This window comes from Fringilla coelebs (assembly GCF_963513975.1).
Source record: "Fringilla coelebs genome assembly, chromosome: 2".
In the NCBI taxonomy this organism is placed as follows: domain Eukaryota; kingdom Metazoa; phylum Chordata; class Aves; order Passeriformes; family Fringillidae; genus Fringilla; species Fringilla coelebs.
Genome location: NC_140029.1, coordinates 100,691,763 through 100,710,211, shown reverse-complemented (window position 1 = coordinate 100,710,211; position 18,449 = coordinate 100,691,763). Strand labels below are relative to the sequence as shown.

Sequence of the window (18,449 nt, the reverse complement as noted above, 5' to 3'; positions counted from 1 at the left end):
AAGTGCACCTTCACCATGAACCAATCCACAAGTGCCAACATCACACAGAAGATGGATGACAAGAAGAAGAAAGAAGAACCACGAGACAGGCCCTGATTCCTCCATCTTATCTCCATAACTGCCTTGTACCCAAGCCCTAAAATCTATATTTTACCCTGTAAATATATCATTCCTGCACCATTCAAACCCTGATTCCTCCATCTTGTCCCCATAACCCCTTGTACCAAAGCCCTAAAATCTATATTTTACCTGTAAATATATCATTCCTGCACCATTCAAACCCTGATTCCTCCATCTTGTCTCCATAACCCCCCTGTACCAAAGCCCTAAAATCTATATTTTACCTGTAAATATATCATTCCGGCACCATTCAAACCCCAGTGACTCCCATATCCTCATACACAGGTGGCACATCCCTAGAGGGATCAAAGTCAAGCTGCCAAGTGCTTTTGGTAACATTCCAGGACCTCCGAGCCCCCCAAGGGTTCTCTTGGTAGCTCTGGACATCCAGAGCCATGTGCTGAATTCCCACACACCAGGTACAGTCCCGTTAAATAAGAGAAGTCCTTTCCTTGTGCATTTTTGCTTGACTACTGTACCTTCAACCCAATGCTTCACCTGCTTGGATCCTTTCCTGAGAAACCCCTTGAACTCAAGATGACATTTTCCCAGTACATACCCTTCACCAAACGGTTCAAAGCAATATATAATATTACAAGTAGCTATTTCTAGTGCCAGTAAGGTGTGACACATGGTTTCTCTGCTGCCATCAGTAATGAGTGAGTTTTTTGGGAGCTGTGATGTCGGGCTGCCATCTAGTGAGCTGAGGGCAGCTTGGGGAGCTGGGGAATGGGAGCAGGAGGTGTGCATGCTAGTGATCCAGAGTCCAGGTTTAAAAGGATTTGATTACTTTTAAATAGAACTACTTATTTTGAATCCAAGGTCATGCTAGAAGTCAGAATCAAGAACAGTGTGTCACGGTCATATTTTCTGGAAAAATCCCTTTGCCAGGATTTCTCTCCTGGGAAGCTGAGAAGCCTCAGAGAAGAATGAAAACAATAATTGTCTGATTGCTTCTCCTGTGTTTTGCTGCTTTGGAATGTGGTTGGAGATTGTTTATCCAACAGGTGGTTGTTTCATTTGTTTAATGTGAATTGTTTTTACTTAATGACCAATTAGTGCCAAGCTGTGTCGGGACTCTGAGGAGTCAGTCACAAATTTTTAATTAGTATCTTGTTAAGCATTCTGTCTGTATCCCTTCTCTATTGTTTAGTATAGTTTAGTATAGCATTCTTTATTATAATATAATATCATAAAATAATAAATTAGCCTTCCAGGAACATGGAGTCAGATTCATCATTCCTCCTTTGTGCTGGGGACCCAACAAATACCACAAACAGTGAACACAGGTGTTCATGATGTACTGTTGGTCCATTGTGCAAATGCAGATTTTTTCAAGTCAAATAATATTATCTCCAGTAATTATAAATGCAACTTTCCTTCCTCCCTATGCAAGCCACGTACTTTTCTTACCTACCTACCTGCCAAGTTTTATCAATGCTTCAAAGCTGCATGATAGAATAATCTTGATTTTGGTAGCTTCCCAGCATAAATGATTTGAGAACAATTCAGTTATTGAAGCAATTCAGTAGAGTTATTCATTGATGGAATTAAAAACCAGATGACTTGACCTGATGACTGGCAGATTTTCTGTCTCTTATTGTTATCTAACTATACCTTCATACATTATATGAAGGTACAGCTAGATGCCTCAACTTGGCTTTGTGTTTAGACTTTAAAGATGCTACAGACATTTAATCTCTATTCATTCAGTGCTAACTAACTCAAACTGGATCCAGCCAGTGCTTATAGCAATTCTTACTGGTACCTCCAGCAGCAGAATATTTTATTGTTTTTTTTTTTTTTTTTCTTTTTACATTTATTTCAAGCTGACACTGTATAATGTACTGAAGTGAGGATAATGTCCTCAGTGCAGGTTATTAGCCCTGTGTTGAGAGGCATGATTGTTCCATAGGACATTTCTCAAGTTCCTTTGATGGCCTTCCAAAAAATCCTGTTGTGGTTATCTAAGGAACAATGAAAGGTACAGAGAAGTTTATAGACTCAGAACTCTGTGACTTCAAGACAAAGGAGAGGTCCTGCTGCTGCTTCATGGCAAGGTGGGGAGAACAATGGGGCCAGGCTGTTCTTCAAGGTGTGCAGTTTTAGGATGAGCACCCACAGAGTTAAGCAGCAATATAGGAAATTCCATTTAGATTAGAGAATATTTTTCCCCTGAACACTGTTCAAACACAAGCAGTTTTCCAAGGGAGGGTGTGGATATTCAAAGTGATTCCCTGAGCAGCCTGGTTTCAGCCCCTGTTGGGCATGGGGTCCTCCAGGGCTCCCTTCCAACCCAAGACACTCCAAGAATTCATGAAAACAATCTCTAGGGAGAATTTGCAAACACCACATACTTGACATTTACATAAACATTTTAGATGGCAAATTACTTGTATTTTTTAATTTATTACCTGTATATTTTTATTTTATTACCTGTATATTTTTATTTTATGTGAGAATGTTAGGCAGTGAGAATGTTATGTTATTGCCTTTTCTCTTTTTGTTTCTGTTAAATGACATTTTCCTCACAGGTTGAAACTGTGAGCTCCAGGAAGGTTTCAGTTATTTCAAGTAACAAATCCTCAGCTCCATGACAGACCAACTGACCAGACACAACATCACTGCTGCAGATTATGAAAAAGCCAAATGTTTCAGAAGACTTTCAGGTGAGTCTTATTAGGACTAAAATAAGAATTGTGGGGCTTAATATTTGTGATGTCAATTCTGTTCCCCCCTCCACCAGCAGAAAAGACACTGTTCTTTCTCTTAACTGTACATAACACTACAAACAAATGCAATAATTTTGTCATTTAGCAGAGTTATTTAAGCATCCTCCAGCATGCACTTGTGGAATCACCCTTGGCTCTGCTCTCAGGGCTGAGTGTAAACTTATCAGCTGTTTAGATGTACATCTGCAATTTTAATATGAGCATCATTTAATGTTTAAGTTAATAATTAAATCTTTACTAACTAAATTAACAAAAGTGCTGCTTTATGAACCCATTGGCACAAAGTTTGTGCTCCTTTGAATGGCTTCCTTTACTTTTTACTCTGTTAGGTACTTTCAAGCAATGCTTGTTAAGTGCTCTTACTTTGCCCATTCAGTGTGTAGCACAAGGGGTGATTTACTCAACTGCATTTGAATATTGCCTTTTTTTCCTGCTTGATTCAGGCATCTGTGGCAGTAATGGCTACAGGGGTCAACAAACAGAATTCATCCACAATAGTCTTGTCAATGCTACAACCAGGAAACTTGAGCTGTGCCATTTTCTTTAGATGTAAGTCAACAGCACTTTGCCTTCTGGTTCAGGATGAAAGCAGTTTGTGAACAAGTTAAAATATGTTTGCCATTCAACTCCAATGTGTAATTCCCAGTTTACACTGATATAAACATTACTGGATTCTTCTGCTTTAGAGAAAAGATGGGGATAGGAAATGAGAAGCACTACCCACTTGTGATAGTCTGTCCGAAATTTCTCTCATTTGTCTCATGATTTTCATGATGAAAAAGGACAGAAACTGAGACCACCAAAAGATCCTGTTTGATATCCAGGTTTGATGAAAGTCTGCCAAGCTTACAAGGCCGAGACATAACTCCCAGCCTGCCAAGTAATTGTGCAAAGGAGCGCCTTGACCCGTTTTGCAACAACAAGCCTTGGAATTTCCCTGCCTCTTAGCTTGGATGGACTCTTTTCTGGAATAACCTTTAGGTGGTCCCCACAGAAGACCCTTCATCTGTTCTGCAACCACTGTGACTGACTGACTGAGATGGGAGAAGCCTCTTCTCCAAGGACTGAGACATGAAACCCTAACATAAAGAAAACTCCTTTTCTTCCCAAGAATTGAGACTGAAACCTGGGGGGAACTGGTGGGGGGAACAGAACAGACCGTGATGCCTGCTTGCGGGTACAGACTGTGATGTTTGCTTGCAGGTAGTGATTATTGGGACTATTGGACCAAGAAGGAAACTATTGCATTATTTTCCCACCCTCTTTCACAATCCTCCATAGGATAAAAACCCCCAGGTTAGCTAGTCCAATTTGAAGATCTTCCCTGCGCTTGGAACGATTCCTCGACTGACAGAACCTCGGCTGGACCCTGAAGGACCCCGTCGCTTCCACGGGCGGTAGCTATAGCCTCCTCTTTTCTCTTTACCCCCCTACTTTTCCATATGATTTCCCTCTTTTCCCTCACATGCATTTTGCTGTAATTATCCAATAAAGTACACTGTTTTGATTGTTACTGCAAACCCCCTTTGCCATGTTGGTATTTTGTACTGAGAAATCCTTTGGAAACGAATCATCACGAAATCCGTCAATAAGGACGGTTTGTGACACCACTAGAGAACCAAATCAGGGAGGAAGCTCAGAAACTGAACTCATAGCTGTATAATAACAAATAACCACTCATTATTTTGATGCAGCCTCATGAAAGCAATGGAGGAATTTTCTTTCACTGGTACCATCTCACAGCCCAATGTTGCAATCCAGTCTGCTCCACTGAAATTCAGCTCCTCTATGGTTCTGGTTTTGGCACAGAGAAGTAAGTCCTGTGTGTTGTTGGATTTAGCTAGACAGAATGAACACCAGTATGAATCATAAATCCTAACTCATACACTGCTAATTGTTGCAGATACAGCTGGGAAAGTATCAGTCAACAAAACCAGAAATACAGGAAAATGCTCCTGGGCTTATTGGTGACCTCAGTACCGAAGTTCAGATACTGTTCAACATTTTAAGTAAGCACTTTCTTCTTTTGAAAACTGCAGCTGGGAAAATTTTTAATGAATATTCACTGAAAATCTCCTTTGGGGGAAAAAACCCCTTAGCTGGTTGGTTTTTATGCATGCTGATGCCTGGTACAAGAAAGGCAAATATCAAATGAGCTGGAAAATCTTATTTATAGAATGCAAACGTACATGCAATGGCTGGAATACTTTTGGAGTCTGTGATTTTTCTGTTGTTTTGTTTTCTAAAATTGAGGGTGTGTTGAACCTTTGACCATAACTCTACAAACACTGAGATCAAGAACAAGTACATACTTACTTTGCCTGAAATCTGAAGACATGAACCATTTCAACTAAAATTCCCATTACTTGTCAGTCAGGACATCCACATCCTAACACCTGCAAATTGGATTACTCACTTGGGATTTTTCCAGATGTCTATCACTTACATTCTGCAGTGCTTGGAGGATAAATTGGTATTGACCAGGAGAAAAAAAAAAAAAAATTATAGTTCTTCTGCTGAGCTTCAAATATGTGCATTTCTCTGACATCACAAGAGTTTCACACCGGGCACCTGAAACCAGCAGACTTGTCCTCAATCTTTCAGTGTAGTGTCAGTAACACTGAGACATCACAACACCATAACAAAGGTGAGGTTAGTAGAGCACTTAGACAACATAATGATGAACATAATTTGAATAGAAGCTCACAGGGAAATGAATAATTCAATTATCTCACCAGGGTTAGAAAAAGATGTGAAGAGATAAACCTCACACACCCAGCACTGACAACAAAAATCAATTAATAACTCATTAACTGGTCATTGCCATTTCTGTTCACTGTTTCAGAAAACAATACTGTGGAAAAACAGTATGATCATGTAATAAAAGCCTTTATCATAATGCCAGTATAACATAACACTCCCCTCAAGACAGATAGATATCAAATGCACAGTTTGTCTTAAAAGAAGTCCCAACAGATTTCTTCCATAATAAGTGCACATTTGTGATATTTTGTAGAAATGCAGTTACATTAGTCTCACCTGATGATCAGATTAGAGATCAAATCAGTCTCTTTTGATCTTAAGTCAAAAGTATAACACCAATAACAAATCCTATTACATAATCCTGGATTTTGCTTCCTCACTTAAGCTACAATTCAGATGAGTGATTTAAATCACATAGATGAACTCTAATTTGGTAGAAATGTGAAAAAAACCCCAACCAGTCAAAAAGTGAGATCTGAAAGCAAAAAGACAGGCAGTCTCTTATTTTCTGACTTTGCACTAACAGTAATTGTCCCTGGTGTGACTAGTTCTTATTTAGTGTTATTAAAAGTCTGGCCACTGGACTGTGTGCATATATTAGGATTTAGGACATTATTTTTCTCATTTACCAGTATTTTCCCCCTTAAGAGAAGGGTAACAATTATTTTCCCACTCCACCTCAGCAAAAATTGAAGATCTATCTTGACATTCATAGGAATAGCAGGTGTTCTCAACTACTTATATGGATTCTGAAAAAAATCTAAGCAAAAATCTATAAATGCTGAATGTGTGCACGAGCATAGTGCAGGCTTCTTGTGTTTAGATCAAGTGGCATAGAAAATGTTCTTCAACTTCTGTGTGTAACAGCTGATACTGCTGACTCTGTGCTGCTAAACTAGGACATTTGTGAGCAAAAGTGTATTCCATAAAATGTCATAGGAATACCAGAGTGGATTTGTCTTAGGGTGCATTAGTTCCCATATCAGGAATGAAAAAAACAGGTCTGTGGAGGACAGTCTTTCTCTCCAGAAGACAACCAACATTTTGGAAAAGAAGAAAAAAGTCAACATGACTAGCACAGCCCAACACACATATTAATGTGGGGCATGTTCATTTTTCATGCTATCTTTTAACCCCTGCTTCCAGATAAAACCATTTTGTCCTTTGACTTCCTCCACCAGGAACTGATGGCAGATGTCACTGCTTTCTTGTAGACAGTGCTCTTATGTGAGTGTCCATTTGCCAAACCCCCTGAATTTTTAGGTAACATGTATTCAAATTTGCCATGGTTTCTCCAGAAAACACTAATTGGCTGCTTCTTACAATATTTAACAAAGTTTTTGAGCTCAAACACATACATATGACAGATCAGTAATCATCACCATAGAACCATAAAGCTAAGTGATCCAGGAAGTGTGTCATTTCTAAGGAAATTACTGAAATAAACTTTTTTACTCCTATTTTTATTCATAGTTTTTAATTGAACTACTTAATCCCATGAATGGTTGTGTTCACTTCTTATTTGCACTCCCAGCTGCTTGTTGCTCATTAAAAGTAGTTCTAATTGCTGTATCCTGCAAAGTATGTTTGAAAATGTCTGCATGTCATTTGATGTGTGAGTGCATGAGCACCACTGTGCTGCAGGAGGGGAGGGAAGGGCCACTCCATTTATCATTGTTTGCTTCCTGTTCCAGTGTGGATTCAGCTCTGCTTGGCATTAACACTGCCACCAAAACCTGGAAGCTGTTGTTTGGCTTACACGATTCAACTGGCAGTGCTTTAATGCTTAGTCAGTGGAAGCCTGAATCCTGGTCACTTGGATAATTCACAGGAATTGGTCATTTCATTGGCAATCTTGACTGAGAAAGGCACATAAAGTAAGTTTAAAATGCCAAATTATGCTGTTATTGATATCATTCATAAGGTTTATGAAACCCATATATTGCTTAATAGCTGTCAGCTCCCCTTTCAAAATCAGATCACTGTCAGTTCACAGGGTTTGCTGGTGCCTATCTGCAAACCTCTGTAGCCACTTTTTCTCCTTGCAATCCCAATCCCTAGTATGACACATCTGAGCTGCAGCTGTGTGGTCATGCCTGTGTCTTTTAGGATTACACTGTAAACGATGCAGGTGGAATCACACCACTAATTTTGCTGTTCTGATGGTAGGGCATTGTCCTTTCTTCAGTGGGAAGAGTCTGAGGTTGTTGAATTTTTTTGTTTGGTTGGTTGTTTCTAACTCTAAGACCAGCATGGCAATACAAGGGCATAGGTGCACTCAAGCCAGAATGCACAGCAGTTTAAAGTGTCTCCATGTACTTGTTTCTGCCCCGTGGCAGATCTGACAAATTGGGCAAGTCGTGCCCAAGCTGCTGAATAGCCAAATGTGTTGGCAAGTCCTGGCTCCCTCTGACATGACCTGTGGCTGTGCCCAGCTGCTTGTGCAGCTCCTTAGCAGGGGAGGGCTGGCCTGATTCATTCCCCTTGCTCAGCCTTTGCAGCCTCCAGCTCTGCATCTCTGTTGCAGCAGCTGGTGGTCAGAGGGGTTGTCTAAAGGCTGGAGTGTTCCCAGGTGAAGAGTAGAGCTTCCTGGAGTCTGGGCTAGCTGTGGCACTGCCTTGTGCTGGGTAAATAACTCAGAGGATTTAGCATTAACTACTCCCTTTGCTTATATGTTTATAAAAGCACTTGCTCTGTAAATATTAAGCTTTCAACCATAAAGGTTTATACATTGCCCTCTTTTACCAACAAGACTATTTAGGAATGACTGCCTGGTTCTGATGTTTGTTTTTCTTTCAGTATTTATTTCAGCTTCTCTAAACAAAACACACCCTGGATAAAATCACATATCTGTGGTCACTAACTTCAGTTAGCCAGCATTTCACAGTTCATTTTTACTGTCTTCACAGAACACCATTTCCAAATTTGTACTATTTACTTGTTTCTGTATTTCTCTTTATGTTTGCATGTCCTTTTTGCACAAACCAACTATTCTCTAAATAAGATTCCAATCTGTTTTTGCAAAGGCAACAGCATTTTCTGTTTCACTGAATATATTTACATTTACTTGCTGCTTTATTGTCACTATATAAACATAGACTGGTTTCAACTTATAATTATTTGTAATATCTTACCTTAGACCAAGAAGTCAAAATTCAGAATGCTCACCAGTATGAAAAGCTAAAAGCTGCTTTGTCACCTTGCATTTTATTATGAATAATTTAATCTGCTATTTTGATGAATATTTGATTGGCATTGTTAAATCTCTTGTTAGTGTTTTTCACAAGCTTCCCTAGTTTTGGGGTCTAGAATAATTATGTGGGACCTAAAAATTCTGGCAGTAGCTAGCAACAATTTTAACTTTACTGAAACATTCTTGTTCCTATGTGCAACCAGAAACCAAAACTTTAAAAATAAATGTATCTCTTCTCATCTCATATAACTGATACAATTGTTTTTTGGGGCATTTCATATAAAATATAAATATGAAAAGCTTTTGGATTATATTTCTTATATTGGTGTTGAATTGTCCATGGCTGGTCTGGTTATTATAATTTTGTTTCAAATACTCACTAGGTAAGAGGGAAGATGTCAAACTATAAGTATTTTACACTAAGTTGCAATATTTTGTTCTGTATGTAATTTGAGGAAAACAATTAAAAGGAGCCAGTTTAGAACATATTGCAATATTATCGTTTAGCAAATGGTATTTTCAAAAATAGCTAAGCCACACAGCATGGCTTGGGGCTCACTGACACCTGGTCAGGCACTGACAGCACAGACCCAGAGTACACAGGTCTGTGATACACACTGAGCTTTTCAGTTCACTATCTCAATTCTAGGCTTTAAAAATGTGTCACAGTGTTCCACCAGCAGCGTGACCTCCCCCTACACCCAGTTATCCCTTTTCCTAGGCAGTAGCTAGCTTGTGCTACTGTTTTATTGTGAATGACTTACTACAAACACAATTGCAGCAAATTTTCTTGATGGACATGCCCGTGATTAATGGTGTCCTGTGAATCCCCCCTGAACAATGAGGGAAGTCATGCCAGCAGAGCTGAAGTTATAACAGATTAATGCCTGTTCCTCATCCTGCTTGCACTAATGCAGATTTGGAACAATTCCATCAAGGTTCATGTTTTTAAGACTGAACCTTGAGCTTCTAGCCTCTGCCTTTTAAATGTATTTATTTATGATAATGTTTTATATATATATATATATGTATGTGTGTGTGTGCATATATATATGTATGTATGTGTATATACATGTATATATGTATGAATATATATGTATATATTATATATGTGTGTGTATATATATATATATATATATATATATATATATATATATTTTAATGATAAAAAGATAAAAATAGTGTATATATACTATATATAATGCCAAGGGAGGTGGTGGAATCACTGTCCCCAGAGGTGTTTAAGGAAAGAGAGGACATGGCACTCAGTGCCAGGGTCCAGCTGACATGGTGGTGTTTGGTCATAGGTTGGACTCAATGATCTTGGAAGCCTTTTCCAACCTAACTGATTCTGTGATTCAGAGACAGGACAAAGTTTGGAAGTGGAGGTTTAGTATTCTCTTGCACTTTGGAGGATGGTTAGAAATACTTGTTTTAGGCTAACTCACTTCTTAACTCTGATGAAAAAGATTCCAAAAAGAGCAGAAAGTACATCCCACACTGTTGTCAGTCATGGCCTAGTCCAAAAAAGTGCTGGATATTCTCTGTTCTAGTCAAAGTCAGACAAAACTGATGGATTTGTTAAGCTGTCTGAGAGTAATGTTGGTGTAATTCTGCAAATAAGTTACTGTTTAGTTTCTGTCTGTATTAAAGTTTCTCCTCTCTAGCTTGCTTTTAATATAAATGAAAATGAGAAAATGTTTCAGAATTTTTCTCATTTTTCTCTTCTTTTTTTCTCCTAAACATATTTCTACCAATAGGGAAACTCAAAACTTATCTGTAAAGTGGATGTTAGTGAGTCTCTGCTTTTCTGTGCTCATTTTTAACATCTTCATCTCTGGAATTGAAAGCCAAGCTTCCAGAAAGTGCAGCAACGATACCACCAGATGCTACCAGCAATACCTTCCTTATGCTGCCACCAGTGCCACCTTACTCTGACAGGGTGGATACTCCCACAGACTCCTGGTGCAGGGTTGTGGCTGCCCTGCTGCACTGTTTCCTGTTGGCACTATTCCTGTGGTCAGCACTCAGTTCTGCACTGTTGTACTTGTTGCTGCTCAGAGCCATGAAGCCACTGCCTGGACATTTCCTCACGACCATGTCAGTAATTGGACGGGGTAAGATTTAAAGTTGTCCACATGGCAACTTTTATAGTACAGAGTACATCCAGGGAGAGTTGTAAAGATAGGAGATCAGCAGAGAGCAAGTAGAATCAGTGTCTCTGTCTCTGGGTTAGTGCCACGTGATTTAATAATCTCCTGTTGCTGCTCACGTTACTGGTATAACCTGAGCTTGTTCTCATTGACCTGATAAAGCACTGAAACTGAAAACCTGGTCACTGGCACAGCAGCACAGGCCTGTTGGCTGCAGGAAAAATGTTCACAGTAATCAAGCATTCAAAAATGTGCTTCTGCCAACTAAGTAAAAAATCTTTCAGTTATGGTGACCGCATATGTGGACTTAAATTCCTCATTTAGTGATTCCTAGTCAGAGCTTTGAATACATCCAAAAGCAATGAGTGCCTGACATTATTTTTTTATACATTATTTATTAATAAGCAAAGAACACATTCTAAAGTCAGTACAGCAGTTAGAAGCAACACTGCAAACTGAAAGGAAACTTTCAGAGAATGTTTCACTTTCAGAGAATGTTTCATTTTCTCTTTCAGAGAACTTACCCAGCCAATGGGAAAATTCAGACAGATGCTGACAAGGTAAAGTGAAAATCTCAGCCTGTTTCAAGAAACTCTTCTAATACAGGGCACCTGTATTTTCCATGTTGTGGATTCAGCTTTTGTGCTGTATTGTTTCTGATGGCACACACCAAGCAGTTTTCAACCCTTATTGTTCCATTATTACGTCTTGCATTTGTAGAGACAATTCCTTGGAAACATTTAGAATTTGGATTGCACATGCAATCCAGAAAAAGTTCAGGAAATGCTGCCTGGCTACGTGGCACTGTGCTCCCTCCATATGTATTTGAATGACAGCACAGCGTTATGTTCTTCTGTGTGTCCTGTGACAAGTTACACACATCCAAACCAGCATGATTCTGACTCACTGCTTTTGGATCTCTTTTGAGACCACAGTCAGTGCATGGCAATCTGCAAGGTCTCTCTTAGGGATGAAGAAGGAATTAACTTTAAGGAGCATGTTTACTACCAGGATAAGAAGTTTTGCATGAGGTTCCTCCCCATGAGATGTGCTGCCTAGTGTGAACTGGTAGGCAGTAGTTGCAGAAGACAAGAAGTGAAGCAAAGGGATTGAGAAGGCAAACCTGACAGCCAAGCTTCTTGCAAGGCAAAAGTTACACTCTGCATCAATCTGGTATGAAATGCAAAGCTGTCTGATACAATATGTTCCCAAATTAGTTTCTCACTGCTGACCAGAATGTAGGGTTGCACAGTTGTGATAAGGAAGCCCACTACAGCCCAGGAGGGGTCTTGCTCTTTCACCACAGGTGTTGGCTCAGGAAGTTCTGCTGAAGCTCTTTGCTGGCAAAAATCAACAAGTCATGGCTATGAGCTGTCCTCAGAAAAATACTGCTCAAACCCTCAGTCTAGGCTACAGAAAACCCCTTTAACTTAGTACAGGTGAAACATAGATCTTGAAATCTATGGAACTCAGGAGGCAAAAAGCTCTTTGTGTGGAAGGGTGGTATGCCTTTGCAACCAAACAATAAATTGCTAATGTCTCATTTATTAATTAGAAATCCCTGCCACAGTAGTTGCAATAAACTTGCAGCTACTGACAGAGAAGGAAAAGCTCTAAACTACCGACAGGAAGAATTTTAAGTCCACGTATTATTACAACACTTGCTATCTATCCCATGTCTTTTGTGATGGCTTGTTATTAATACAATTCTAGATGTATTGTTGGAATACTATTTTGTACTTCTAAGTATTCAAAAGAAATAAAACTCTTTACTCAACCTAGATATTCACTAGAAAGAAACACATTTTCTCCTTACTAAAGATCTAGGGTACTGGATCTACATCTGCTTTGAATCCTTCTACAACACTGTGCAGTCCTCTGGAATTGAAATGCAAACTACAGACACCTCAGCCTTACTGATATTCCACCCCTTCACTTAAGTGCATAACTACATTTCAGTACCTACATTAAACATATTAAATTAATTAAATTAATGTACTGAAATATACATACCTCACATGTATTTAAAATCTGGCTATAATAATTATATTCCTATTTGCCCTGTGTTTCTGGAATAGGTATTCATTGTATTTGTATGTAGTGCCCACACACCAAAGCAGGCTATCAGGCTTACAATGTAGCTTGGCAATAGTGGATGACATGAAAGAAAAGCAGACTTGTTCAGGAAATGTAAACACAGTCCCCCTTACAGATGGTGGCATGTTTTTGCAAGTTTATTCCTCAGTCTCTTGTCACCAGCTCAGGCCTTCTTGTCACAAACTCAGATTTTTGACAAATCTTTTATTTTAAAGAAATGTATACTTTCAGCAGGCAGAAAATGAATTCCATTTGTTACAATGGGTCAGACTTTGTTCAAGTGCATATCAATGAATGTATTCAGACTTTCATCCCCCTTTTTGGATCGCAGGGTCACTCAACTTCAATGACAGTTATTCCCAATTTAAATCCCTAAAAGTGACAGAAGAGCAGGTCTAGCCAACTGAAAATTATGAATTTCTCAGCATAGCCAAACATCATGCCAGTTCTTGAGCAGCTTGAAGCAGATTTACTTGCTCAGTTTTACATCACCACTCCATGTATTGTCACAGGCTGTATGTCACAAGCCCTCAGTGCACACCGGATTATTTTAAGAAGGATTGCTTTCATTATATTAATTCCATGGGACTGATCCATTCAACAAAATTTGTACCATTTCTTCATTTCTTTAAGTACAATTTTCATGGTTGGAGCAAACAAAATACCTTATCTCTGTTCAGGCTTGAGAGAAGCTTCATGGGCAGCTATTTCTTTTGTTGAAAATTAAGTGCATTTGGATGAATTTATAAGCATTCTAAAAAACTTATAATAGCTAACATGCTAATTTTCAATTGCTTTGGTAAACCTCACCTTTTAAATTGAAAACAGATATATATAAGCTGCATACTCCAAAAACGGATTAGTCTGATAAATTTGGTTACATTTATTTTTCTGGATTTCTTCTCTGAATGACACATCAAACAAATGCAGGGAAGTGTATCTTCTCAACTCACCTTAATAATACCTTTTTGCAATATAGCCCTGAATAAATAGAAAGTTTGAAACTCAGATATTAAATGGTACAGAGAAAAACTTAATAACTTTTTTATAGAGAAAGATTTTTATAACTTTTTCTGTGTGTGCTTCTAGGAATAAAAAGGATTCATTAATGAAAAATATGATTAGCACTGTCTCTGTAGCGGCAATGCTTGGGATGATTTGCTACCTCATGTTAATAAGTATTGAAAAAAACAAGTTTTGATTTCAGCTTTCAGTTTTGCATTTTGAATGCTACCCAGGTATATTTAGCAATTCTGAGACTAATAATTGAGATTTAAAAACAAAAATTAGACTTATTTGTTCTACAGCTTGATATAGGGTGGGAACTTGTTAGAAAGCAGTTATAGGGATTCAGATTTTTTTTCAGAAATGGGTCCTGGTTTGTCACACATAAAACTCTTACCCTTGTACAAATCAAGGTGGGATTTTATTTCAAGGTCAGCACTGAAAGACTTTTCTGTCTGGGTGGCTTCTTTTACACCAAATCATATATAAAATTATTTTCAGAAAAAATAGCAGGAAAAAATTCCTCTGCAATAATGTTGGAAAAGTCCCAGGGTAGTAACAAGAGCTTCACGGCTTGAGGCCTTTCACAGTGATACTGAAAAAATTCTTCAGGAAAGTTTCTGCCTCTTCTTTCCCCCCACAGCCCTGTATTCCTATAAATGCATCCCTTCATATAAGTCATATGAAGTATTTGGAGTAATGGATCCCTCATTATTATGCCCTTGGCTACTTTCTATAAAACAGCTAATTAGAAATAAGTGAAAATCCACCCATCCCCAAACATGAAGTTGTTTATTGTCAGCTTGATCTACTGAAAACAGAGTGCCTGTACACTGGTTACAATCAGATCTGCAAACTCTGTGCAAAAAGTCCTGAGGTGATCATACCACACTAATGGACAGATTATGCCCAGGATTAAAAACTGAAGACATGAGCAGGAAACAGAGATCCATTTATTTAAAAACATGAGCCTTTTTTTTTTTTTTTTTTTTTACTCAAGATTCTCCTGTTTAATCCTTGAAATGAGAATTTAGAAAACCAGTATAGAAATGTTAAAGTCTTTATTCCCTTTGTCTGAATCTGACTGAAGTGCTGCTGATATGGAACACCACATTTAATGCTTATGGCATCCTCAGCCAGGTCTTATCTTCATCCTATCCAGATGAGAGTAATAACATGATCCTAAGACAGGCTCCTGACACATGCTAACTAATCCATTACAATGTGCAAACGAGGCATCTATAGTTGGGAACCACCTACATTTTCCTCTTGAAAGTACTTCATTTACTTCAAGTTATTGATGTAATTGTTAGCAGTTACCAAAAATCATTTTATGGTTGTTTTTTGAATCAAGCCACACTGACTAAATCTTTTCTAGTTTTAACAGCAAAATAAGTTCACACTTTCATTTCCTCTACAGGAACTCCAGATTTGTATTCTGTTCACTTTCAGAACATCACTCTTCAAGACAAAAGTTTTCAAAGTGTTCCCATTTTCCAGGTACCACTGTATCTGCATTAAAAAACATAAAATGTTTCAAAATCACAGCCTGAAAAACACTCACAGGAAACTTTCAGATCAACCCAGACTTTTTCAGACAATATTTCCTTGTCTACCTTCCCTAACCAGAACTGGAAACCTGCAAATCCGTGAAATACAACCCTGCATTGCTCATAGTTTGTTTCATACAGCTCTCACAGGTACCTGGAATGATGGACACACTTCTCCAGCTGCAGGTAGCTGGAAATAGACCATAAGCTGAGACCACGAGGAGAAAGGAGCAGGAGCACGTGCTGGCAGGACAATGTGGCTGCAAAGCAGCCAGGCAGCACCCGAGCCTCTTGGTGCTACTTGTATTCCAAGGTCTTGGCAAGGACTGAGCTAATGACAGCTTTATACTCCTGTACAGACACACAGAAGTTGCTCTCTTTGTGCCTTTGTATATTCCAGGCCCACTGGACATGGCCAATGCACTGCAGCTCTCCTCTCCCGTTCACAAGTAAAAATTCCATTTAATTAGAAACCAAACACTATATCAACAAGCAGCAATTATAAATGCACTGTGCATTACACATGAGACGTTCTGAGTGTCTTCATAGAAGTGTTTCATCAGTCCTGAAAAGTTCTCCATGTCTTAGAAATCCATGCTGACTTATGAAGCAGAAAATAAGTGTACTGGAGCATTGATACACCTCTAAAAAGAGCAGTCACACCAGAAGCAAGGCTGAAGTTCATCACTTCTGCTCCAGAAAAAGCAGAGAAGTTATTTATGACAGGTAGTTCATACTATTTTTTTTTTCATATAGGAAGTTCATGTACCCATGGGCATCCATTTTTTATTTGTAAATTCAATGTATAATGCTTGCTTTTGTCAATTCCTCCAATTTCCTTCAGAAATTCTCCTCTAGAAATTTGTGTGGTTTAGGAAGTATGATACTTGATTCTGTTGTAGAACACTGCTAGGCACTGTGCAGATGACTCCTTAAATGAGTGATAATATTTTCTAATAACCAATATTTTTTCTCCAAAAGTATTCTCTAAAGAACATCCCATTTAATTTTGAATGCCTCTTTTAAAAGAAAAATAAAAATATTGTTTCCATATGATCCCAAAAAACGAAGCAAAACCTACAAAGAATTTGAAGTATGGAATTGGAAGTGTTGTCTTCTTTTACTAATTAAGATCCTGTCTCTAAGTATTTCAGATGTGAATAAAATGCTGTTATTGCCAACACTGAACATCTCTTGCTTAATACAGAACACTGTCAGCATAAAGCCCCCCGTCCCTCCCAATTATATTTAGTGGCTTTTTTTTCTTTCATCTAGGGAATCCTAATTTCAGAAATGGAACAAATTAAAATGATCTTTTTCAGGTAATATGCTAAATTATTACAGGAACAATAGTTCAGCTCTTATCTACACGTGGAATATAATTATCTTCATAGTGTAGTGAACTTTGGTATAGTTTGTGATATGTGGGCTTTAGGGATAACGAAGTTTCTTGTTAACACTTTGGAAACACTGTTTTGATAAAGAAATGGATTGAAAAAGGACTGAATCATCAGTACAAAGGTATGTAATACAAGTGGCATGTGAAAAACACCAATCACTTGTTTTCAAAATTTTAAAAGTTTAATAGTAATAAAATGGTTATAAAAATAGTAATACAATTAGAGTAATAATAATTTGGACAATTTGAATTAGGACAATATGAGACAATAAGAACAAAGAGTTACGGACATCCAGGCACCTTTTTTCTGGGCAGCACAAGCCCAAAAAAGGACACATGGTTAACAGAGGATTAACCCTTAAAAACAATAGCCTGTTGCATCTTCATAGACCTCATACATGATGCATAAATTTCATTCAAACACAGGATTCTGTCTGGTCGTCATCGACTTCTTCCTCCTAATCCTAAGGCGCCTTCGATCTTTAGCCAGGCAGGAAAAGTTCATTTCTTCTGATAAGAGGGCAATAAATTCTCTTTCTCTGAAAGATTTAGGTGTCCTGTGGCTGCTATCTTGCTGCAAGTCCTTTCTTTTAAAAAGTATAACCTAAACCTATATTTAACACACTACTTAAGAGAATTAATACAGCATAACTTTCAAACACAACACACATAATATTCATTTTAATATTTGCAAAAAGCCAATCATAAAATACACATTTTTCACATGGCAGAAAGTATAATGGATGGAAATATCCACTTTTCTAGATCTTTCCCATATTTTTTAAAGCAAAGATATTTTTCATTGAAAAATACCCAAATATTTTCTAAATACTTGGTAAAGTTTAGCAAAGAAGCCTCCTGAACCATGCCCCTCCTCCTCCTTGAAATGTTTAGACTTAAAATTTCTATGGTGTTCATCTTCTCTCACTTCCATTTCAAATTCTCACCTCCATATTCAATCTCCTTACTGCTAGTTGGACCATCCTCTAGGCAGGGACAGAGCTCTCAGCAAGGACGAACAAAAATTAAACAACTCTTACATTTTTCTTGTCCCGGCAGAAAACAGATATGAAAGGAAAAGGTGTCTTTTCAGAGGGATCTTTACCGCCAGGAAATAACTAAGCACAGTTGTGCTGTCGGTAGCGCTGCACAGGCAGCGCTCTGGGAAGCACCGTGACAGCGCGGCCTCAGCGCTGAACGAAACGGGCGGCAGAAATCCCGACCATCCCCGAGCAACACCAGCTCCAGTTCCAAAAGCTCTGGGAGAGTCACCCTTAGGAATCTATTCCCGCACCTTCCATTGACAAAACTCAGGATGTTAGCTGCAGACTCATGTTTTTTGCCTCCAAGGGGGACAAGCTCTGAATGCAAGACAGGGGAGTGCCAGAGGGTGTGAGGGTGTGCGCGGCTACCAGAGTACTGACACCATTCAAGGAT

At 38.5% G+C, this 18,449-nt stretch overlaps 1 protein-coding gene across 1 annotated transcript; it reads left to right on the top strand.

Annotated features, from left to right (window-relative positions):
* Positions 1–4,015: 4,015 nt before the first annotated feature.
* On the top strand, positions 4,016–12,601 carry ADGRG7 (adhesion G protein-coupled receptor G7; the record flags this gene model as incomplete). The annotated part of the gene is given in 9 exon segments (XM_084201063.1): positions 4,016–4,029; positions 4,547–4,676; positions 4,762–4,861; positions 7,725–7,780; positions 9,079–9,191; positions 10,569–10,739; positions 10,741–10,925; positions 12,517–12,540; positions 12,543–12,601. Coding segments are annotated over 9 exon segments (852 nt in total).
* Positions 12,602–18,449: the final 5,848 nt, after the last annotated feature.